This window comes from Xyrauchen texanus, chromosome 32 (genome assembly GCF_025860055.1).
Source record: "Xyrauchen texanus isolate HMW12.3.18 chromosome 32, RBS_HiC_50CHRs, whole genome shotgun sequence".
Taxonomy (NCBI): domain Eukaryota; kingdom Metazoa; phylum Chordata; class Actinopteri; order Cypriniformes; family Catostomidae; genus Xyrauchen; species Xyrauchen texanus.
The window spans coordinates 9,543,020-9,568,490 of record NC_068307.1 but is presented as its reverse complement, the minus strand read 5'-3'; the positions used below and the strand labels follow the sequence as shown (position 1 = coordinate 9,568,490).

The following is a 25,471-nucleotide window of genomic DNA, read 5'->3' as shown; positions in this document are numbered from 1 at the left end:
CCAGTTCATTCGGCTGTGAAGGTATTTCTTTAATGAACACAGAGAACGTCGCATGCCATGCAACTCTCGCGAGACTTAAGGGATAGACTTTAGGCTTGTTTGAGATGCGCCTTGCCTCGCCTGAAATGTAGGTGAGAGTAGGCGGCTGCAGTGAGGGGAGGAGTGAAAAAAGTGCAGGCAAGCCGGACACTTCCTGAATCTCGCTGTGTTGTGGACTGCAAACGTCAGCAATGGAAGAGATCGCGTTCGCGTTCTTTATCGCAGACGAAGTGGATGCAATTGAAATACCCTATGGCAAGCCCTTTTAACATTTAAAAGCAAAGTTTGACTATCCGGAATTAACATTGTAGATATCAACAACGTCTTTCTGACTAGTCGTAATTACATTTTGGATAGTTGGAATTGTCATTCAAGATATCTGTAACGTAACTGTGACCAGTCGAATCTACAGATAGAGATATCTGTAATTACATTTTGACTAGGCAGAATGAAAGTTACAGATATCTCAAATTTTAGATATCTCTAATCAAAATTCATTTCAAGATATCTATAAATTGATAATAGATATCTACAATTAAATTATGACTATCCCTAACTCCAGTTTGAGATATCTACAACGTTATTTTGACTAGTCATAATTCCAGTTACAGATATCTACAACATAATTTCGCCTAGTCAAAACTTAATTTAAGATATCTGAAAAGGAACATGTAGATATCTTGAATTGAGGTGAATTAAAGATATCTTGAACTGGAGTTTATGACTAGTCAGAATCAAATTGTAGATATCACAAAATGGAATTACAGATATCTACAACTCAGTTGCAGATATCCATAATTCACATAGTGGATATCTGCAACTGAATTGTAGATATCTGTAATGATAAACCCCATACAAATGAATGGCAAAAGTGACGTCATTTGTCCTAGGAAGAATGTCTTTGTGGATATCTGAAATGACAATTATGGATAGGAAGAATGTAGTTTCGGATATCTGAAATGTTCTTTTTGACTAGGCAAAACTGAATTACAGATATCTGCAACACATATCCAATCTAGCTTTTAAATGTTAAAATACCACTGTTTTTACACGAAGATGGTTACGATGAGGAGAATCACCGAAAGTGAACAGTGCTCATTACTTAAAATGCCTTACCTTGTTTCTGTTCTGCATTTCTCACTTGTTGCATTATATATGCTGCATATTTTTTTATCTGTAAAAAGGAATTTAAATCAATAAAATAAAATTAATTCCATCATCAAGCATCCAAATTTTTTATTTTATTTTTCCTCACCATTCTTTATTGTCTCAGCAATTTCTTTGCTTACTGTTAATGTTATTGCTCCCTGGGAGTCTGATAGTGTTAATAACATATTCTCCATCTTGCTACAATTGTTAACTTTGTGGGTGCCTCTTATAATCAAAGCCATAATGAGAAATGTTGAGCATACAGATGCTGTTTACATTGTTATCCCTAATTATGGGTTAAACATTTCAGAGTGGGATATGGCACAGCTGATTAACCTAATGATGTGTATCCTACTTAAGGGATAGTTTACCCAAAGAAAAAAAAATATTTGGGTGAACTATCCCCTTTTACATGAAAATATTCTATATAAATATATTACACAATTGTTTGTCACCTTAATGTAAGTTTGAATTTCATGTTTAATGATTAGGAAAAGTGTGTACAGCAAATTATTATTCAAAAATAATATGAAACAAAAACACATTCTAAATTAAGAAATTAGCATGCATGTGTGGGTTTACTGCACTCCAGGAATAAGACATACCCAGATAAAGATATCAGATAAAAACACACAAACATGAGGCCTAATTGTAAAACCGTCACATTAGATGTATGTATGCATGTATTGATGGATTGACTAATTTATTTAATGGAATAATGTGGTACAAAAATGTCAATGTACAAAATTAACACAAGCATACAATACAATAAAGAGAAAATTACAACAAACAGGACTTAAAACCAAGAAAATAAAAATAAAAGGATAAATAAAGCACATGTACTAATTACTAATAAAGTACTATAGAAAAAGTAAATAGTATTAGGCTATAGGTAATGGACTTCTTAGAATTAAGGGAAAAAAATATCAGCTGACAATCGCAGCCAATGAGCATTAAGTTGTGTCGTCAGCAAGTCGTTTCCCATCATGCTTTTGATCAGCGCAGTCGGTGGAGAGCAACTGCGCGCGACTGCAGAATCCGACACGTGCGCCTTGCGCTCGCGAGTGTTTTTTGACATACGTCAGCATGACATCAGAGCAAGGCGGACTGCTCTCGGACACATTTCTAACCGGCATGCATTACGCGCTGATCACCGGTGATCGGTTCTGCGCAGATTTTGCTAATCTCAAACAAGCCTATTGTTTTTGCATCGTTCCGCTGACGAAACCTGGAAAAATATCTTTCCAATACATTTCAGTAGCAAAAAACTCCCAGACAACTTGTGTTGTGGACAGACAGATGTGTTCTATGAGCTTTTTTTAAATAACTTTATAAGGTGTAGCAATAGCATATGTCTTCGAAAAAACTCTCACAACCTCGTTTTCAATCCTGTTAATGTCAACGATGGCGTTACTGTGAATAAAGTGAATAGGACACGCTACAACTCTTCGACATAGTATTAGATATTAATAGCGCCATAAAATAATTGGATAACACTTAATATGATATATGTTTAATGTTATTTTTCTTGATTAGTAATTCTCATCATGAATGATATATCAATTTCTGTTAAATGTGAAAATGAATAGGAAAAATAATATCCTATAATTCATCTGTATGTCTCTAGATCTTTCTGTAATCAACACTGCGGCACCACCAGATGGAGCCATAGACCAATTGTGTGATATGAGTGAGTGAAGATTATGCCCCATGTACTTTATGATTATCAGCAAATGACATGTAGTATTTAATTCCTCTGATGTACACTCTAATCATTTAATACCTATTAATTCCACAATAAAATGATCATCACTCACTGGCAGTTCTGTGAATACACAATTAACACACCAAAAGCAGCATTCATTTTTTCTTCTTGATGTTTTTCACTTTTTCAATTATTAAGACTATACTTTATAATTCTTCATTTATATTCAATTTTATGACTTATCTTATATTCAGTCATATCTAAATGGCATACTAAGGCATTGTTTTTTACTGACAGCCTCTCTCATTCCACCCCTCATTCTGTGTGCAGGACTATCTGGTCTCCTCCACCTTCCCACCATCAGGAGACACACCTGTGGTCTTTGTACTTGAATACTTAAAGGGATTATTCACCTAAAAAGGAAAATTCTCTCATCATTTACTCACCCTAATGCCATCCAAGATATGTATGACTTTCTTTCTTTCTTTCTTTTCAGACCAGTATAAATGTAATTCATGAGACTTCAGTGGTTAAATCTATATCATCAGAAGCGATATGATAGGTGTGGGTGAGAAACACACATTGTTTTTCTTTTGTTTTTGGCGATTCTTGCATATCGGCACCTACTGGGCAGGGAGAATTCATAGCAGAACAGCACTACATTTTTGATTTGTTTCTCAGACACATACTTATCATTTCACTTCTGAAGACATGGATTTAACCACTGGAGTTATATGGATTCCTTTTATGCTGCTTTTATGTGCTTTTAGGAGCTTGAAAATGTTTATACCCATTCACTTCCATTGTGAGGACCTACAGAGCTGAAATATTCTTCTAAAATATTGTTTTGTGTTTAGCAGAAAAAAGAAAGTCTTGCACATCTGGGATGGATGGAGGTGAGTAAATGATGAGTTAATTTTTATTTTTGGGTGAACTATCACTTTAGCAATGCCTGTTCCAGTTGTGGCAGTTTTTTTTTTTTTGTAGTTGTTCTCAGAACACCTTGTAGTGGTGACTGTTAAGGGCTTAAAGGAATATTCCGGATTCAATAGTTCAGCTCAATCTACAGCATTTATAGAATAATACTGATTACCATAAACATTTATTTCGACAGGGAGGCACTTGCATGGAAGTAAAAGGGACCAATTTGTGGAGGATTTAAATACAGAAATTTGAAGCATGCATTTTTATAAAAGCACTTACATGAGTTCCTCTATTGAAACTCAAAAAACAAATTGTATTATGAGAGTTGTTTAAATAATAATTTTTACTGTCATTTTAGGGTTTTATGACATGACAGGCAACGAAGTTATAACATCGGCTTATACTTTACACAGAAAAGGTTAGTAAGTGATTTTATCACACCAAAATCATGTTAACACACATTGTTTTACATCTTGTCACTATGCTTTTGAAACAGTTTTAAATGTTTACAGATTGGCACATTAACTTCCATTGTAAGTGCCTCACTGTAACACAGATATTTATTTATTTATTTTTTTAAGAAAAGGAGGGGCGAGACAAAATACATTTTTGTGGTTATCAACATTATGCCACAAATGCTGTCAGTTGAGCTTAACTTGTACTGAACCCAGAATATTCCTTAAAAGCCTACACCTTTTCATTTATCACTACATTAGTTGTAATTGTAATTAGTATTGTGTTATTCTATACAAATAAAATCACTCTTATATTGTGTGGCTGCACAATGTGAAATTTAAGCTGTTTCTTTCTAGTTACTTTGATCCTCAATACGCTGCACAGATCATGTAATTCTGTAAACCTGTGTGGTTAAATAATACTAATACAAACCATTTAAATTATATGCTTGAGACAACCAAAGTGTAACCTTTACTCAACACATCAGTATGTGGTTCTATGTTTTCATACATGTAAAAGCCTTAAAACGTACACTTCAAATATTCATATACACATCCAGTTGAGACAGAAACAGGGTAGTTATAATAATAAATTACTTATTTTTAAACAACACTTAATTAATCATAAAATCACTAGCAGATAAATAGCCAAAATTACCAGAAGCCATAGGTTTTAGGGTAAAAATATAATTATATTTAAGTCTTGGCAACAAAAAAGCTATATATACTATATATATATAGCCATTCTTGTAATTAGATGCCTGCCACCACCCCCACATGTCAGTCTAGCAGAGCACGCCCTATGGAATTTCAAGCATTTTCAAGACTGTCCTGCAGCGTGACATGCTTTACATCATCTAAAACTATTTTAAACAGCATGTTGCAAAATATATGTAAAATATACATCAAAAATGTTTTTACGGTAAAATGTTTTAGATGTAGAAAGTATGATTTTCCGGTATAATTAACAGTTAAAATGTATGTTATGCTTAACAAGAGAGTACATGTCATTTTTACAATAAATTATTGTTAAACTTACAGTAAAATCCAATAATCGGGCATTCCCAGAATTCTCTTCATGACCCATTACATTTCAAAATATTTTATGCCAATAGTTATGTTTTTTTTAATATCAGTTATGTACTTTGGGGTGTTCTGTGTTATATTTGATGTAGTTTAGTTCATGTTTATTAGATTATTTTAATTCCACGTGTTACCCTGATGGTGGTTAGTGTTTGTGTGAGTGACACTGAGCACTCACTGGTCATTGCTCCTGGAAGAGCCACTATTGTTGAACTTTGTGTCATCATGTGCCCTTTCTGTAATTACTACAGTGATTAAAAATACATTATAAAGTGAAAAGCAGATTTTTACATTTTCAGAATGTTAATATATTAAATCAATCATTTAATAATATAAACGACGGTACAGTACCTTAAAAACAACAGTTTTAAACTGTGAAATTTACAGGTTGTTCTGTTAAGTTGTTTACATATTTTACTGTATTTTTTACCTAATTTATTCTGGCAACCACAGCTGCCATTTTTTGTTTGTTTGTTCGTTCGTTTTTATAAAAACAATGGAATTTTTACAGTGTAGGCTACTAACTCATAATTACCAATAAACCTTATATTGAGCTTCTAAGTCATCTTTATGAAAAAAAGTTTCTCAATATGAAAGTGATTGTTTTGAAATTCTGTTCAAACTAATTTACAGTACGAGAAAGTTTTTTTAATTATGAAATATTAACTCATTATAATGGTTTAATATCTTTACAGAAGCACACTATTATAACCAACAGAGATGAAAACTGGCTTACATACATATTATAAACTTCAGTAGGCCTATTTTACTGCTGCATCATGCAACCTATGGATACATAAGACAGTGTTTGTAATAAACATTCAATCATCTTAGGCTAATAGCTGATGCCTTAAAATAAAGGACTACCATATCTGCATAAGAGGAATCAGATCTAAAAGAAGGGATCAATAATTTCTAGTAACACTCTTAATAAACAAACCACTCAAGGGCATCTTCACCCAGCCTACACCATTTCAAGGTATATTCCGGGTTCAATAGAAGTCAAGCTCAATCAACAGCATTTTTAGCTTAATGTTGATTACTTGAATTGTCCCTCATTTATTTAAGTCGCAGTTACAGTAAGGCACTTACAATGGAAGTGAATGGGGCCAGTCCATTAACATTAAAGTACAGCTTTTCAAAAGTATAGCCACAATATATAAACATTATATGTGTTAACATGACTTTAATGTAATAAAATCAAGGATTTGGCAACAAAGTTATAATATTGGCTACAACTTTGCACTGATAAGCCATTTTATCACACTTAAATCATGTTACCCCGTATATTATTCTTATCTTTTATACTTATTTTATACTTTTGAAAAAGTTTGGATTTAAAATTTATAGACTGGCCCTATTCGTTTCCATTGTACTGTTTTTTTTATTTTATTTTTGTTCATTCTTTTTTTTATAAACAAGATGCAAGTTAAAAAAAAATTCTTTAAAAATCATTATGATGACAATTTTGAGCACGGAATAGTCCTTTAACAAACGGAATGCTGTCGTAAGTGAATATCACAAGAAACAACTTCAGCCTTATTGTATTTCAAATTCTAATGGCTTTATTTATATATATATAGATAGAGAGATTTGTATATATATATGTGTGTCTATATAGATTATATAACAACTTTGACTTCAATTGCTTGATTATAATTTTTTTCATTTTTGTTCTGTTAAATTTAAACAACAGGACATAAAGAACAAGGCATTCCACATGATCATATATTACAAAAAATTAAAGAAAACTTGAATGTGTGCACATCACACACATACATTACATAGATTATTAAGTAATTAAATATGAGTATGACTGATTTCACTTTGAAAAAAGAAAACAAGCACATAGAGAAAGACAGAGAGAGAGAGAGCATTGTTATGACAGCTGAAAGAATAATAAATAATTCATCATATTTTAATCCTATGAATCTGTTGCATAGTTCGAAGCAAGCAGGACTGACATTTCAGCATGATTATGACTTTACAAAAGCTAAATACAGGAAGGGCTTAACAAAATGTGTACTTTTTTTGCCAATTAACACACACACTGACTGCAGAGAGTGTCACAGCAAGATCACATTCTCATCAAACACACATACGTTGCTGACGGAATCCAAAACATGTTTGACTATTCACTCCAGTGCACAATTAATCAAATTACTCATGGTAATTTAGCTATGCTTGAGATTCTTCCAATCACTGCAATATGAAGTTTGATACAGTCAACTTCAAATGAATTCACCATGGAGTACTGATTAACTCATAATTTAAAGGTGCACTCTGTAATTTTTTTAAATAAATCGTATTGAACTTGCACTGAAACCTGCAGCATTATTCAAACACAGTAGTTTTCAGTTACAGATCCCATTGTAGAAACTCACTATTCACAATCAGACATAATTAATGTAATCCATGAGTGAAAGTGTACAATACCAGGGCAGTTACTGAGATTATGCGAGTAGTATTTGGCTGGTCATGTGATCTAACATGGCTGCCCCCCTGAGGAGACCCCCTCCATGTAGATTTAAAAAGCTTTTATAAGGTTTATGATTTTACCGGAGTCTTCACCTCATGTGAGTGCTCATGATTTTAGACGCGTTTCAAAATTACTATAATTATATATTTTAAATTACTGAGTGCACCTTTAATGATGGAAAACATAAACCAAATAGGGGCACACTACTCTCCAATAGAACATCGATCACATATAATTTACTCATTATAAGACGTAACAGATTTTGTAACAGTGCATTCCCTACTGTCACCTTATAGCCCTTAAAACAACATTACAATAGGTGAGCAAGTTTTCTCTATAAGATACAGCTGGACTGTAAATGGAGAGGAAACTGGGACTGAAAGCATCGGTATGCAGCCTTTATGGTTCACAAGTCAAAACCTCGAACAATTTCATCAATTAAGGACGCCAAACTTTTTCAAAAACCAATCATTAAAGGCAGTTTCTTGTTAAAAGTTTAATCGATTAGTAAGAACCAAAGTTAGGGTTAGGGTCAAAACAGACACAGTGGTGTAGGTTTTCTATGTAGTCCATTGACACTTCTGTGATCACAGAGACAGCATGTTTATAAAGCACAAAACACTGCATTTCTGTCTCTAAATAGTTCTGCCATGGCGGTGACGGTAAACAGATAACCACGGTTTTGTCCCCAACTGTGCACATCCCAAACACAGACTATCCAAAGCCCTTGTCCCTCAAAGAGATCAATCTTGTTCAGTTAAACCATTACAAATAACAGAGACAACCTAATTTTACTAGAGAAAACACACAAACGTATGGGAAAAATAAACAGGAAGAGATGGTAATGTTGTTTGGCTCAAATCCATCTCACATGCATGAAATTAAAACAACAAATTAATCCAAGTCAATGACGGCTGCATTTTTGGATTTGATTATAAAGAGGACAGCACATGTTATTGGCTAATGTAAACAACTGCTTAACTTTTGAAACAATGCTCTCTCTCTAAATGTCCTCATTTAGAGGAAAGGGAGGACCGAAACAGCATAAACAGAATTAAAGGGAATCAGTGCATTTGAGGAAATTGAGATGGGGACTCAAGTACGACTTTGCCTACCTTGGAAATGCAATTCCTTCAGCTAGCTGCTTTTCCACTTGTGAGAAAAGGGCTGCACTAGCCTTTCATCCTTGATGGATCATGCATGGATGAGAGGGAGCTGTCTGGATGGAGATGGTACCCACACAATAAGGTGATGGAACATCAAAGCTCATACACTCTGCAATTAGACAGTTCAATCAACAGCCACAGCTTCTGGCTATAAAGTAACGGAACTGGTAAAATAAGTCTGGAATATTTTCAAGAACATACTCTAGTAGTCATTTCCCAATTCCCACTCCTAGTAATTAGGCAATTTAATGGAGCAGTGCTCTCTCATTAAGTCTACACAAGAAATTAGATGATTTTTTCATCTCCTTGGTATAGAACATTATTTTAGTATGAACCTGAAACAGCATCAAATCAGTGCGTGTTTCCCTTGCAGAGTCTATAAAGTAAGAATGTGTGTGAGTGTGTGTGTGTGTGTGTGTGTGTGCCGCATGTGTTCGGGTGTCACATTCATTCTGGAAACATGTAAACATTTTGGGGACGCCTCATTCCATATGTAATCATGCAGTACACTGAACACATATATTAAACAATTACGCTTTTTTTTTCCAAAGCAGTGTCCCCAAGTACAGCATGGTTTAAGCTACACAGGACACTAATTACCAATCGCACCAGGTTGGACATATTGCTTTGAATCACCCATTTGTTTATAAGTAATGCATGCCACATAGATGATATTGTTTATACAAAAAATAACACCAGTTTATATTACTGTGTTTCGTATGAATTACAGAAATGTTATGTTTCATTGAATGTTTTTTACTCCCCCTTGCAATTAAATACAATTTTGAATTCACTCAACACCAAATGATATATGCAAAATAAGTGGTTATAACTTAATCTGTTATTTTCCAGTTTTAGAACACAAACTTTTATTTACAGCTGTGGTGTATCATATCTCTCATCCCAACCAAACAAGATCTATCAGACAACTTCCTTTGAGTAGTAATGCGTTAAAATTCTGAGTTATTGCACAACACCTTGAAGCAATTCTCTGTTTAAACAATGCAAGAGAAAAACATGTGCAGTAACACAAATTGTTCTACAGAGCTATGAAAGATGGGAACAACACATAAAATAGAATAAAATCAAATAAAGACAATGGCTTTGAACAATCCCCCTTTTGTTTTTTTATGTACACATCATGTACAGCAGTGAACATTTCTGTATGTCCAAACAATGAGGAACAAAAGTGAGGGGACCTGAATATAGATGCAGTCCAATTAGGTAAATTCAATGACAATCAAACATTGTGGATGTTTAACAATCTTTAACATAAGTTAGAACTGATTGTACAAAACAAAACTTTGGCAAAATCTTTAAAAGCTCTAAATAAAAACCACTGACTGTGTCCACAAGAATTCAGATACATCCTTTGCATTTTCATGAAACATGACACATTGTAGTTATTTGTAGCTATTATGAGGGGAGAAACAGGTTTCACCTCTTATATAGCCTTCTATTTTCCAATGGATTATACATACGTCTCTCGCAGAAAATAAATTACCATGTTGTATTAATATAGTTGAGTTTGAAGACAGTATATTTGTATCTTCGATCTTCAGCTTGAATTAATATTTCCCATTGTAGTCTCATGTATTAGTCTGTGTAACCTCATGAGAATTCAGTTAGGTGACAAACAATAGACTGTAAAGACTTTACCATGGCCAGCACTTAACGACATCTATCTATGGCTGACAGGCCAATAAATGCTGACTCTTCTTAAGAACTTGACCAGCCCCTTGAGTTGCAGTAAACACATAACGTTCTCAGCTAGGACATCAAATCTGACACCCCATGTGGTTACAAACATGGCATAAATATTTATTTATATATATTTATATATAACTGCAATATGCACTCTAACCGCTTATTTTGCTAATTTGTCATGTTACCAAACTTTCTGGCCTATACACCTATATTTATATTTTTCCAAAATATTAAAAAGTACTTAATATAAAAATACAGAACAATTGTAAAAAAGGAACAAAACATTGATATTTATATGAAATTCATGCATGCTTCCTCACAATAACACACCATGTTCCACTTAAGCAAAATAATAAAAACTGCAAGTAGGGGGAAGCGCAGCAATAGCCAACTGCTGTGGAACCCTTACGTAAACATTAAAGTGGTACATCTAGGTTTTTTCTTTGGGCAGTGACTCTGTGTTCTAGAATTTGGTTGGAGATACAAAATAAATTGCAAAAACAATGGGATATAAAAGAATAATCTATAAAATATGGCTCTGTGCAAGTAGAAAAGGTGTTACTTGAGGAATCTATTTAAACTAGATTGGTATGAGCGGAACGTTGGGCTATGGCAGTAGTATGGTTCTGCTAATCAAAAGCACATGCCATTGAGGCCACACTCTGGGCCGAACAGAGTGCTCAAAGGTTCCAACAGAGGCTCCATACTGCATCAAAGGTGTGTTATTGTTTTTTCTTTGTCTTTCTTTTTTAATAGGAAATGCATGCAAACTCCGTGCCTTGCACATCTAGGCTATTTTTAGGGATGGGATTTTGGAGCTACTGGTGCCATCTGCGTAACTGACCAACCTGTTGGAGCCCGTGTGGAGCCCAGCCTGATGTTAGATAACAAACAGAACACCCAACTGCACAGCTGATAAACAAGTGAAAAAGACTCGATAGGTTTTGTTTTAAAGTACACAAATACATTAGAATAACTTCTATTTCTTTTTTTCTCTGAAAGATGTAAAAAGAAAAGAAAAATTATATTCATTAGTTGTTAGCCCATAAAGATAAGTATTACAATTCCCATTCCCATAAAACCAGACACAGATAAAGACAGATACATGCACGCAATGGTGATGTCCTGTACCTTTGATAAAGTACTTGGTCAATAAGCCGGGCATTCACTGGAACTTTGTTTTAAGGCAGATAAGCATTAAATGAACTAACAAGAGACTAGAGATGCCCGTTGGATTTGATTTGACGAGATGATGTAGGATGACCCTCCCTGCCCCCTGAAGAGCCAATCAGGTATTCAGAACTCATGGCAATCAAATAGGTTATAGCATCTTTTATACTGCTAACTTTAACTATAGCAGCCATATCTGTACATATAAAGTGACAGAACACCCCGAATTAACCTAACAGCATCTTATGTGACAATGTCTGAAACAATGACAAGAATGTAGTGTGTCTGAACTACTTAAATCTGTCCAATAGAACATAAAACCATTTAACATGGGTATCTTCACTGCCATGTTTTTTTAAACCATTACAAATAATAATAATAAAAAATCTAAATGAATATCTCAACAGAACATGCACTTCATCATGAACACATGTGGCTGTATCAGCAATAACCCAAAATATGTAAATGAGAGACCTGGAACAAAAAACAAAAACAACTACAGCATTACACAAGACCAGAGACATGACATTATAAAAATGAGAAAATATTTGCCACAGCATCACCCTCTAGTGTGTGAGTTAGGCCACACATCACATGGGCTGCAGCACAGCCACATGTACTTACAGAGCACCGCTGCCTCCAACACAGTGCAAGTCGAGAGGGGCAAAGCGGCAGGGGAGGCAAGGAAGATGAAGGATGCCCGGAAAGAGAGGAAAAGTATTGTGGTTGCCTCATCGGCCACTGGAGGTGCTGTCTCTCAGATGTGCATCAGCAGGGCAGTCCACCGGAGAAGTTGTGGTGTCCGGTGCAGAGGTAAAGAAAGGTTTTAGGGCAATGACATCTGGACTTGAGAATGAAGGGTGGTCAGACGGAGCCAACCCCAGTGCCGGAAGAGGAGGAGATGGGCACAACCTTTACAGAGTTCACATCGATCGGGAAGACACGGGGTTCCTCCTCTGAGAGGTGTAAAAACTCAGGGTGGGACATGAAGTTATGGATGGAGCTTCTGGATTCTGGCTTCTCTAGGCCCTCGTACAGGGAGCTACGGAATGCATTCACCACCTTAATCTGCAGCGAGAGGTTTGGAGGGGGGAAGACAAAAAGAGGGGAAAAAAGGAATTAGATGGATTGTATTGGCATGGTGTCCGCTTCATGCGAGCAGTATGAATGGATGCATTGAATCTGCAGGGTGACAAAAATATGTTAATCGGTGAAATATGATTATACATCTCCACAATAGCAATCAATCTCCTTATGAAATATTAAACAAAGAAACAAACTAATAAAAACGACATAAAGAGTACAGACAATTCAACAGAAACTGGGAATGAGGAATAAAATGAAAACAAATAACAACTTTAATGCATTTTCTAAGATCAACTTGGGGCAAGTGATTGATGAAATCATGCATAGCATAAAACCGTACACTACAAGTGAGACACAACTGTATCAACCCACAAGCTTTAAAATTATATAAACAAAATCACCACAAACATAGAACCACCACAAGACATGACGGACATCATGCTACATGTGTTGTTGTAGACATTAATGGCAAACGTTTTCTTGAAGCTGGTAGGAAGGGGTTGATGATATAACAGTTGAAATGATTAATTGGTTTAAATTTTGTAAACTGAAATACATTTTCATGGAGGAGCTTGTTGTGAAATTGACCCTCGTCTAAGCCTTGTCAAGATTTCCTAATAACCCTTGATCTATATCTGGCATGCGAGAGAAGCGATTGGATAAAGTGAATTACTACAGTAAGTATTATATAATATCTGGATTAATGGAGCATTTATATCCAGTAATTATATATAGCAAAAATAAAAAAATTTATCTGGATTAATAGAAGTATAAATATATATTTGATATACCTGTATATCAAATCAATCAAATCCCTTTATGGTTATCTAACATATTTTTTAGAGAGAGGCAAGACCAGTGACGGTGAAATAAAGCATGGAGAAAAGAAGAACTGTCAGGAGGCAGAGAGAGAAAATAAGAGATGCTTAAGTAAAGCACACAAACACATGCACACATGCAAAAACAAATTAAATTTGGATTCCTGAAAAATGACTCAACAGAACTGTTTACAAATGAGTATGATGAGTATAGAAGTCTGAGCACTTAGTGTGCATGCCTTAATTCAACAGCAGAACTGATGGCATCTCCAATTCATTAAGTAGACAAAAAGAGGCATGTATGCTCTGGAGATGCCTATGAAGCCATGATCCATTAGGGGCAAGGAGGCCAACAGGACAGTTTGTCAGGTAGTTTTGTGGGTAACTAAATAAGAATGAGTTTTGACAGGCCTTTGCACTTGCAGTGTGGAGATCCTTTCCCGGTGCCAAACAAGTCATCATTATCTCTGCCAAAGGAAGGGAAGCGCATGCCTAGGTTCAACTTGTAACAGGAAAAAATCTAAACTATAAAGTAGAATTCTCAGGATACAAGTAGTCGTAGTATTAAAATGAGCAGCATATACTGTACATCAACTGCTTCAAAAAACATGCTCTCTGTGCCTCTAAGAGACTCACAAAACACACCCCTGGTGGAACGTCAGAAACGAATCTTGCCCTCCTGCTATTTTTATGGTTTCAACCTTGAGAAAGACCATCAACAAAAATTTAAATTGGTGTAACTTGTAGTAACAGTAGTTTAGGGTTTGCTCTTTTCTCTGCATGAAACCCATGGTAACAGACACGTCTGAAGAATCTTCTGCCCAGCCAGCTCAACCTATCAGCAGTGGCTTAGCCTGTCCCTGTTTATTTCTCAGGTTTACATTCTTGTACCTTGCAGCTATGTCGGTCATGCTTTTTTCTCTTAATTTCCTCCCCCAAGCCGGAGAGAGCCAGGGTGGTATGTTGCTCGATTGTACAACAGAGCTACAAGTCAAATCATGTAAGAGAGCTTGATCAAAAAGAAAATACCTCACTGTGTCATCAAACAGGACAACAGAGAAACCATGACTTTATTTAAAATCAAACTCCTCTCAAGATATTTTGAATATACACTGTACATAGACAAACTAACATGAGGAGAGAACAGACTAACGCATAAAAGGAATGCCGGCTTAGTGACTAAATTCAGGCAGCCTATGAAAAATGCAGTGACAGCAGGCTGTAGTAATTTGTGAAACATCAATCCTCCACCCTCTCACTTCATAAAAATAAATTTTCAAGAATCCTGAATCAACAATTTGGCTGAAAGATCAAATTAGAAAAAGACTACAACCAAGTATGTTCATTATTAAATAAATAAAAATAAAAAAAGCCATAACCCTAAGTATTAAACTCTGCAACTTGTCCCGCAATGTTTTTGCTACTGATACATTACCACAAATTTAATAGATTGTTGAGGAGAGGTATTCAAGATGACTTTTCAGGACTTTTTCACCTGTTGGATGATAAAACAGGTAAAAAGTCCCATTAACTTAAATTAAATGAGGAACCCAAGTGATATCTAGGGTTCAGACTTAGGCCATGTCTACAATAGTCTGTTTAGGTTTGAAAATTCCATTTTCAGTTTCCTAACGTCATAGTTTTTCAAAGTCTTAAGGATAGTGGGGGTTTTTTTCGGTGGAGAAAAAGTTATTATTTAGAAGGGTGTAAAAACTAAGGGCAATTTATAATTCTATGTCAAACATAAGTCTTAAGCTAAGTAAGGCATTTATGGCATAGCCTACTGCATAGCCTAACGTGCACTTCTACAAAGATTTAACCACACATTGCGTCATTGCAGACCACAACAACAGTAATTGGTCTTCTTTGTAAACAGAGGCCATCCCTCAGGATGACAAAAAAGATATTTGAGGTGATGCATGTATCTTATTTTAAGATACATGCATCACATAACATTGTATTTGGGCTCATTTTAATTGGGAGCATCTGCTATTTTTATATTCTCTTTATGTAGTATGAAGTTAAAAGCAAAAATGTGACCAAAAGACACTTTAAACTGCTTTTTATCAGAGTTGTTATTGGATATATATTTGATACAATTTTATAATAAAACCCTTCTGATCTGTATGATGTTTTGACTGCATGTTTCACAGTATGGTGTACAAACAACAATCATATTTCATAATTTAAGAAAATGGCACACTTGTAATTTGTCAGCAAATGAAAAAGCATCTGTTAAGAATTGGTTATATTGCCAATGCATTGTAAAGTCTAGCTTCTAAGATTTAAAACAACACCCATTGATGATTTCTGTTTTTAACGGAGCATCAAATTATGGCAAAATATTTTTATTAATTATTATTTAAGTGACTCAATCGCAAGCATACAGTATAAACCTCATATTTTTGTAAATATTTGATTATATATTTTCATGTGACAACACTGAAGAAATGACACTTTGCTACAATGTAAAGTAGTGAGTGTACAGCTTGTATAACAGTGTAAATTTGCTGTCCCCTCAAAATAACTCACCACACAGCCATTAATGTCTAAACCGCTGGCAACAAAAGTGAGTAAACCCCTAACTGAAAATGTCCAAATTGGGCCCAATTAGCCATTTTCCCTCCCCGGTGTCATGTGACTCAGTGTTACAAGGTCTCAGGTATGAATGGGGAGCAGGTGTGTTAAATTTTGTGTCATCACTCTCACACTGGTCACTGGATGTTCAACATGGCACCTCATGGCAAAGAACTCTCTGACGATCTGAAAAAAATAATTGTTGCCCTACATAAAGATGGCCTAGGCTATAAGAAGATTGCCAAAACCCTTCTAAAGATGATGCACAAGAAAGCCCTCAAACAGATTGCTGAAGACAAGCAGACTAAGGACATGGATTACTGGAACCATGTCCTGTGGTCTGATGAGACCAAGATAAACTTATTTGGTTCAGATGGTGTCAAGTGTGGGTGGCGGAAACCAGGTGAGGAGTACAAAGACAAGTGTCTTGCCTACAGTCAAGCATGGTGGTGGAAGTGTCATGGTCTGGGGCTGCATGAGTGCTGCCGGCACTGGGGAGCTACAGTTCATTGAGGGAACCATGAATGCCAACATATACTGTGACATACTGAAGCAGAGAATGATCCCCTCCCTTTGGAGACTGGGCCGCAGGACAGTATTCCAGCATGAGAACAACCCCAAACACACCTCCAACACGACCACTGCCTTGCTACAGAAGCTGAGGGTGAAGGTGATGGACTGGCCAAGCATGTCTCCAGACCTAAACCCTATTGAGCATCTGTGGGGCATCCTCAAATGTAAGGTGGAGGAGCACAAGGTCTCTAACATCCACCAGCTTTGTGATGTTGTCATGGAGGAGTGGAAGAGGACTCCAGTGGCAACCTGTGAAGCTATGGTGAACTCCATGCCCAAGAGGGTTAAAGCAGTGCTGGAAAATAATGATGGCCACACAAAATATTGACACTTTGGGCCCAATTTGGACATTTTCACTTAGGGGTGTACCCACTTTTGTTGCCAGCAGTTTAGACATTAATGGCTGTGTGTTGAGTTATTTTGAGGGGACAGTAAATTTACACTGTTACACAAGCTGGACACTCACTAATTTACATTGTAGCAAAGTGTCATTTCTTCAGTGTTGTCACATGAAAAGATATAATCAAATATTTAAAAAAATGTGAGGGGTGTACTCACTTTTGTGAGATACTGTATGCCTTATATATTTTCTCTCTGCATAGCAGACATAATAAATAATATGTACCAAAATTACAACATGGTCACACCTTGATTAACTATTTTTTAATTCTAAAATAATTGAATAAATACTTTTGAATTGACAAATAACATTGCTTTTGTTTATGTATGAAATGTATAATTATTTCAGAAATAAATACATTTTCTCTCAATACACTACCTAGTAACTGACCACAACACGTTTTCATGGGCAAGCACCACTCACAAAATCTAGTTTCCATTTATAATTACATGACAGAATATAGCTGGACGATCTCTGTCCTTCAATCTTCAAATCGCAATTTTTTATGGATGTTAATTTAACTTTTTAACTTCTTTCCAACTGCCTGTATTTGGATCTCTCTCACCTATGGTTATATGTGTAATGCAAGAAACACAACTGATGTAACCTAAAAACAGAAAGCAGGAAAAAACAGCCTATGACTCATAGCTCCTCCTAGAATATCAATATAACATGGTGTCAGAGGACGAAACGAGATGAGGGAGCTGAAAATATGAGAATGAGGGACAGAGGTGGCACTGCAAAAGAGAGAAAGACAAAGAGAAAAAGAGGTGAGTGAAAGTAGTTGTGAAAAAGGGAGAGGGCTGGTGTTAAATAGAGAAAGAGAGAGATGACATGAGAAAAAGAGGCAGAGAGTGAGATGGAGAAAAGTGAAGATTGAAGTATAGAGAATGAGAACAGAAAAGGCAGAAAGGACTATGAGGGTGAACGTCGGGTACCTGTTTGTCAGACAGTGAATGTGCCGTGCAGATCAAAAACATACATCACCCATGAGGAAAAGGACCTTCAATATGCTATTGACCAGCTCAACACATTGTGCCCCATTTGGTCTAACCACACTGTATTATCATAAGCGCAGGGACTGGATTGTGGGGTAATTCAATACCTGCAGTTCATAACCTTCTACTAATCCAGTGTTTAGCCACAACACCTCATCCTAACATGTTGTGACATGTCAAGTTTCAGGTGTCAAGTCATTTTTCTGTCCTCAGTGAGAGTGAAATGCTACACAAAAACAAATCAGAGCATATTTATTGTGTATAATAGAGCTCAAGTTTGGATGTACAGCATTTGAAAATGCATAATGAGATGTTTGGCCACCCACATTAATTTTCCTGTGGTAACTCTCAAAGGCATGCAGATATCAGCAAGGCTGTCCATACTCAAATCACACATGATGCACTGGTTCAGACGTTGGAAGAAATGCAAAGTGAATGAGAAAGAGAAAGAAAAATTCTGAAGGGAGAATTAAGTGGTTAGACTTTAGTACAAAGACAAAGAAATGTAGAACGGTCCAAAAAGACCGAAAGGGATGGGTGGACAGGGTTCCCACACCATAGACCAGTGAATTTACATTACATTTCCAGTCATTCACGATTACTGGATATAAATTTTAAAAATCACTTTAAATTTCAAAATTTTAAGAGTATAATGCTAAACAAATGTATCGCCACTAAAGAATATTATATAGCCTTTCCATTACTTTTATTATTTGATTAATTTCCATAACTTTTCCAGCCCTGGAAAACATCATTTAAAAATTCCCAAATTTTTGTAGGTTTTTGCATGACTGTGGGAACCTTGGGTAGAAAAGACAGTGATTTAAAGGTAATGCAGGATATCCACCAGGTTATGAAAGCATTTAGTGCAGTGGCATTCAGCTTGGCCATCATGCAGCAGCAGGGCTAGTTTGCCAGCGTGTTATGTGGCACTCACTGCCTGTAGTAGAAGAGGAAGCAGGGGTGGGCGGCTCAGCAGCCGCGGCAGAGTTGGCGGACAGGGAGGAAGAGGAAATCCCCACATGGGTGGGGCTAGAAACAGTTTTTGCATCATTGTGCTGGCTGACCACGGAGGGCTGGCGACGCAGGGCCCCAGGCACCGCGGTTTGGCCCGTCTGGAATGTATAAACCACATCCATCTGCACAGAACAGGGATGGGGGGGTGGAAGAAGAAAGGGAGACAAAGAAAGACAAAGACCAAGGCCCAAAAGGCATGGTTAGAGCAGATAAATATGTTACTGGAAAAAGAGAAAGAGAACATCCCCTCCCTCCACAAATAAAAAGTTCAGTTAGTATTAAGTCAGTCAGGCAGGAGAGGGGCTGGCACAGGAAAGTAAAAGGAAAGTTTAATGTGGGGAACTTCTTTTTTTTTTAGAGAAAGGAAAGGCAGTGATGGTGTCCATGAAAAAGAAAGGAAGCGCATAGGAAACTAAATCAATGAAGTACTGATGAGTTTGAGTTGTACTTTATTATTTCTTTCATTGTGTACCACTAACCATGCGTGGCAGATAAAAAATAGAATTTCAGCAGGATTTTAAAGAGGGATAGTGGGACTTTGGATGAGGGGGAGAGATAAGGAGCAAATTAGTAGAGTAGTGTTTTTGCAGTCGACTTGCTGGTTTCAAATCAGAGGAATAAGAGGAGGGGGGAGGGAGGGAGTGAAAAGAGCGTTCGGCCTCTTTTTCTTCTGGTGGAATTAGCAGGGATGGGGATCTAGAACAACAGGGGGTCTGAACATATCCAGGGCAGATACATATTAAAACTCCCCCTCCCCTTTCACACATTACTGCCTAACAGATACAAAATAAAATTAAATAACATAAAATAAAATAAAGAAATTAAGTGGAAGAGATAAGGATTTGGACCCTTGTGATTTAATGAATTTTATACACTAATATACCAAGTCAAGTATTATATAATCAAATGAGAAATTAAGCAGCTTTCTTTAAAATTTGACTGATATCTTCAAAACTGTTTTTGTAAGATTAACTGAATTAGATTTGTGATTAGATAAATTAATAGCTAAATTGATTCAAAAAGGTTTTTCTATATAGTATCTTAACATCACTTAGTAACTCATTGCAGGATTCTTTGTAGGCTCTTGCTTTGACTGTTCACATTTCACAGTTCACAATTGAGAGAAATCACATTCCTCTGATACATCATATTAATTCCTAACACACAAATGACATAATGAGAGTTTTATAAGAAAATTAAGAGAGAAAGAGAGTAGGTTCGAGATGGTCCCATATTGCCACAACTCAGGAGAGTGAATTCACCTTGACCTGGCCCACCGCTGAAAGTGAAATTACAAGTCTCTAAATGATACAAAACAAAAACAAACCCCTCAAACTCTTAACAACTAGATTGTGGTACAGTGAATATGTTGTTTTTCGAAGTGTAGGCAAGCAAATCAGTGTTTCCTATACCAATTTTTAGCAGTGGTGCTCTGCCGCTACAAAAAATTTGCCACGGCAAAAAGTTACACCCAAGTTCTGAGATTGTAGTCTGAATAAAATGTGATGAGATAAAGAGTGCATGCCTCAAAATAACATTACATTTACATTTATGCATTTGGCAGATGCTTTTATCCAAAGCGACTTACAGAGCCCTTATTACAGGGACAATCCCCTGGAGCAACCTGGAGTTAAGTGCCTTGCTCAAGGACACAACGGTGGTGGCTGTGGGGCTCGATCCAGCGTCCTTCTGATTACCAGATTACCAGTTATGTGCTTAGACCACTACACCACCACCACTCGACATTAAAACAACTCATCTTTCTATTGCATTGTGAAGGCTGAATGATTCATCAAAAAATGTTAATAACATTTTGTAAGAAATTAGAGAAACATTATTTGTATAATAATAATAATAATAATATAAATATAGTTATTATTAGTTCTTATAATACAATTGTAATATATTTCTTTAATTTCTTGTAGTAATAATAACCATTATTATATAATAATTTTTATTTAGTATTATACAGTACTGCCTTTGATATAATTTCCTTTTGAGGGAAAAGTGGGCCCCATCACAAAGTGCACATTAAGATGAATCCTTGACTGAATAAATTGCTTTGTGTTGTTCATTGTTCATAAGACAACGTGTAGCTAGCAGCAGATACACTTTTGCAATACATTTTTTGTTATTAAACAAATGTAAAAATTAAACTGTTACTAATATATGCATAATATATAAGAAAATATTAATAATATAACATAAAACTGTTGTGACCAATTTTCTATGAGACTTATTTCATTATTAAAGGGGGGTACAATAATAAATTAAACCCTGTTTCCCTCAGCTGCAAGAGCTGAAATTTTTAGGAAACACTGAAACAAATGAAATCCAGAAGGATAAATCTGTGTCTGTGGAATATATTCGCACTCTTCGATGGGTGGTTTAATGCCCTTTCCACAGTGTTTCATGGAGAATATTTTCATAAAAGCCTTCACAGAATCCTTCCCCACAAATGCATAGACACTCCTGGAGAATCCAGATAAATGCATCTGTGAATCCGCTCATGGAATCCACTCATTAGTAAGAAGCAACACTGTGTCATGTATGAAGGCAATGGAAACTGAAAGGAGATCCTCCCACATGCCCTCCATCAACAGAGTAAAAAGCAATGTCTTATTCTCATACATCTTCCAATGAAAGAGTGTGGAGGCAGAGCCAATATGATTTGTATGCAAAACCCTGTTAGCAGAGTTCCTTTTAGTCCCCAGAAATCTCCAGGCAGGTTCTGCATATTGTTACAGAGAAACGGGCTACCCCACTGGTATTTCATGCGTGTCTTCTCCAAGTCCCTGCTCAGTCTTTAGGGAGATGGTTTTCCACAATGAACCCATTAGAACACTCGGGCCACAGTGCTGCAGTAAAGCGATTCTCGATGCATCTCAATTTGTCAGCAACAGTGTAGGGGTGCAAATCATTGACAAGCTTTGCATACAGAGGGATGCAAACTCATGAGAGACAAAAAGCTATGAAAGTCTTAGTGGGGGTTCCAGATGTATCTTCTCAGTTAATGTGTTTGTTGTATTTAACTATTTTTGTTGAATTGAAAGCTTTAAGTGTTTAAGCTTAAGTAACCCTTTCAAGTGATTTTAATAAGTAAAATGTAGAAAATTCTACCAAACAATTTGGACAAATTAGCTTCAGAAAAGGTGACTTTAGCTAAATGGTGAGTAGTTTGGATCCCTGATATAATTCAAGTTTACATAAAAATACTTTGGCTGATCTAATGGCATATGTTTGCACAAACACCACAGTGTAAGTGTACCTTTACATGGTATACTGTATATGCTGCAGATTGAGTTGTTGCAGACCATATTCCACTTGTCTGTACCTGTAATATGTTTTTCTGTGTATGCGAAGTGCATTTCAAATTCTCATTATTGTGTGATTTGTTTCAGAAAGAAATCACAACACATTGTTGAATAGATTTTCCCCTCATCCCTATCAGATGCATGTACCATTTGAAATAAAGGACAAGGGTTATTGGTAAACATACTAAGAGCATGTACAAGGTTTAGATGCCTGTATTAAAAGTATTGTGATGTGTCTGTGAAACACCTAGACCCACCTTTTCCCCCTCACCTAGTAAATACATATAGAGTTGCAATACAAGATTTAAATGACTGTCCTGAAATGATCAGATCATAAATGCAGATAAAATACTACTTTTAACAGTTAGCTGCCAAAGACCAAAGACAATTTCTCCAGACAAGACCTACAGGGACAGGGTCGTATGTAGGTCATTGCCCTTGTGTGTATGCCATTACCCTCTTCAAGGTAATTTGCTGGAAGAGACAGACATGAAAGGCTGAAGTTAGAAGCAAAGAGAAGCTTACCTGGGTCTGGATGCGATTAAGTCCTCTGAACCACAGAATCTGTCCCCTTCGCAGCTCCATCTCAGCATGGTCAATCTCATCAGAACCCTCTGTTAGCTCCTCCTCTGGAAACTCACCCTTGGGGATGCCATGACCGGCCTCCTTCAGGAACTTGAGGTGGTGTGTGGGAATGGCAGATATAAGCTGGTGGAGGACAAGGGGAAAACAACAGGGTCAAGTGAAGCAGGGCTCTACGCTAACTTTTTTCTCAAGAGTACATGCGCTCCTAAATGAAAAAACTTAGGAGCACACAAAAAAATTTAGGAGCACAGTGAAAATTAAATACAGAGTTGATTAACAAACAATTTATTACATACATATTTATACTGCGTGTATGAGTGTGTGCGTGTACTAAGGGACACACATCTGTGGAACAGCACATACCACCCAAATCACACATTGACCCATGCCTACTAGAATCAAAGGATATCAGTTGTCTAGCTGCTTTTGTATGTTGACCGTCTGGCATACTTAGCGGTCAGCCAGCGATCTCTCATTATGTCAGCAATTTTACCAATCATCTCCACAGATTGTCGTATGTGGGATTCATGTAAACTCAGTTTTTGTGGTGGAGTCTGATAAGCAGCCTAAATTTGATGAAAGGTTCTTCTTCTTTCACAATGAAGTATGCAATGTTTATCTTTATTTTCAGCTGCTTCCTCTTCTCCTCCTCAGACTGCAGCACTTGCCTCCTCAAGGCTGCTGACACAGAGCCTGATGGTTTCTCCTGTCTCATCCAGAGCACTGGATATGCCGCTGTGAGATGTTATGATTCGCTATACTATCTCTTTTCAGATTAGCGATGGGCATTCCGGCTCTTTTCAAAATTGGTGTTAAAACAATTCTAATAAAATTATTAAATGAAATTATACTCTACCTTAACCACAATGTAATTAAAAATGCATTGATTTGTTACGAAAAATAATGCCATTAAACATTTACATTTAAAGTATAACTTATTGTATATAAACAAAGTGCATATAAATCTAACCAATCAAAATGAATACAGTCTGAACCGCATAATAGACAGGGCCACCGCTGGCCAAATCGATGCCCTACACGTGATATGAGCGTGAAGCGATCGTCTGTGTTCCGCAACTGCTTTCGTGTCCTTGAATAACGTATAGCGAACGAGTAAGGGCAGCCGGTGGACTTTCTGGTGCCATCCTAGTGTAAGATGGCGCTCCCCTAGGGAGTTGATGCCCTACGTAAACTGCGTAGTATGCATGTAGGTAGTGGCGGTACTGATAAAAGAATAATGCACCATATCAAAGAAAAATAAATAATTTGCAAAATTGCAGCATCCCACAAATCGAAATAAATGTAAAAAGAAGGATGTTATTTCACGTGTGCATTTAAAGTATAACTTTTCAATGTATATAAACAAAGTGCATATAAATGTAACAATTCAAATACAATCTGAACGACATAAGTTGGCTCCGCCCTCCCTCACGCATCTTTGGTTCATTGGTTGACACTGCGTGTCTGATTGACAGGAACAACAGGTGAGGCTTTTAGTCTGAGCAGACGGTCAGAACTAATGTGTGCGCTTGAGAATTGAGGCCTATATTATTTAATTTGTTTTTTCGTTATTTTTAAATCTTTTGATTATTCGTATCTTAATTTGTTTTTAAATATTTGTATAAATAGATTCTGATGTGCGAGCCGGCTAATAACGTTCACCTACAAGAGCTGACTCGATCGCAAACGGCCCATCACTATTTCAGATGAGGGTTTCCTGACACGAAGGACGAGATGCCCACCTGTTTCTGCCCTCTACAATATTTGCAGAACATGACGTTGTTTTCGAACTCTAGCCATGGGAACATTTTGAGCCAATTTGCATTGAATATGTGTTCTCACTCCACTGGCTACAGTGGACGTTGAAGTGACAGCTGGGGTCATGGTAGCTTCGCTAACATTGTTTTCAGCATCCCTAACGTTAGCCGTCTCCGGTAAACCTTGTGAAGAAACTTCATTAGTTGAACCTTGCGAATCCCCCTCGCCAAATCCCTTTTTCTCCTCGTTTCTTTTTCGCTTAAAATAAAATGCGATGTCGCCTATACCGCTACTTTTTTTTTTCCAATGTTCACCTTTCTCTCTCTGACTGGACCGCGTCATCACAGAAAACTCTACTGTGGTTGGCACAAGCCGCTTGTGGAATGTGGGTCTTGTAATTTTTTTTAAATTATCTTAAAAAGGGGGGAGGGGGTTACGTTTGTAATCTTTATTCGCACACTGTGCTCG

The 25,471-nt window shown here is 36.5% G+C and overlaps 1 protein-coding gene across 5 annotated transcripts in view; it reads right to left on the bottom strand.

Annotated features, from left to right (window-relative positions):
- Nucleotides 1–6,919: 6,919 nt before the first annotated feature.
- LOC127625642 (plasma membrane calcium-transporting ATPase 3-like) overlaps nt 6,920–25,471 on the bottom strand; it is a 177,312-nt gene continuing 158,760 nt past the window's right edge. For 2 of the 5 annotated variants that reach the window (XM_052100934.1, XM_052100936.1), the window contains 3 exons: nt 23,186–23,368; nt 19,267–19,468; nt 12,808–12,945 (listed from right to left, as the gene is read on the bottom strand). In XM_052100934.1, coding sequence (XP_051956894.1) covers nt 12,941–12,945; nt 19,267–19,468; nt 23,186–23,368 — 390 coding nt within the window. In that variant the 3' untranslated portion in view covers nt 12,808–12,940. Of the gene's footprint in view, nt 12,946–19,266; nt 19,469–23,185; nt 23,369–25,471 lie in introns of all 5 variants that reach the window. The other 3 variants (XM_052100935.1, XM_052100937.1, XM_052100938.1) reach the window with 2 other exon arrangements.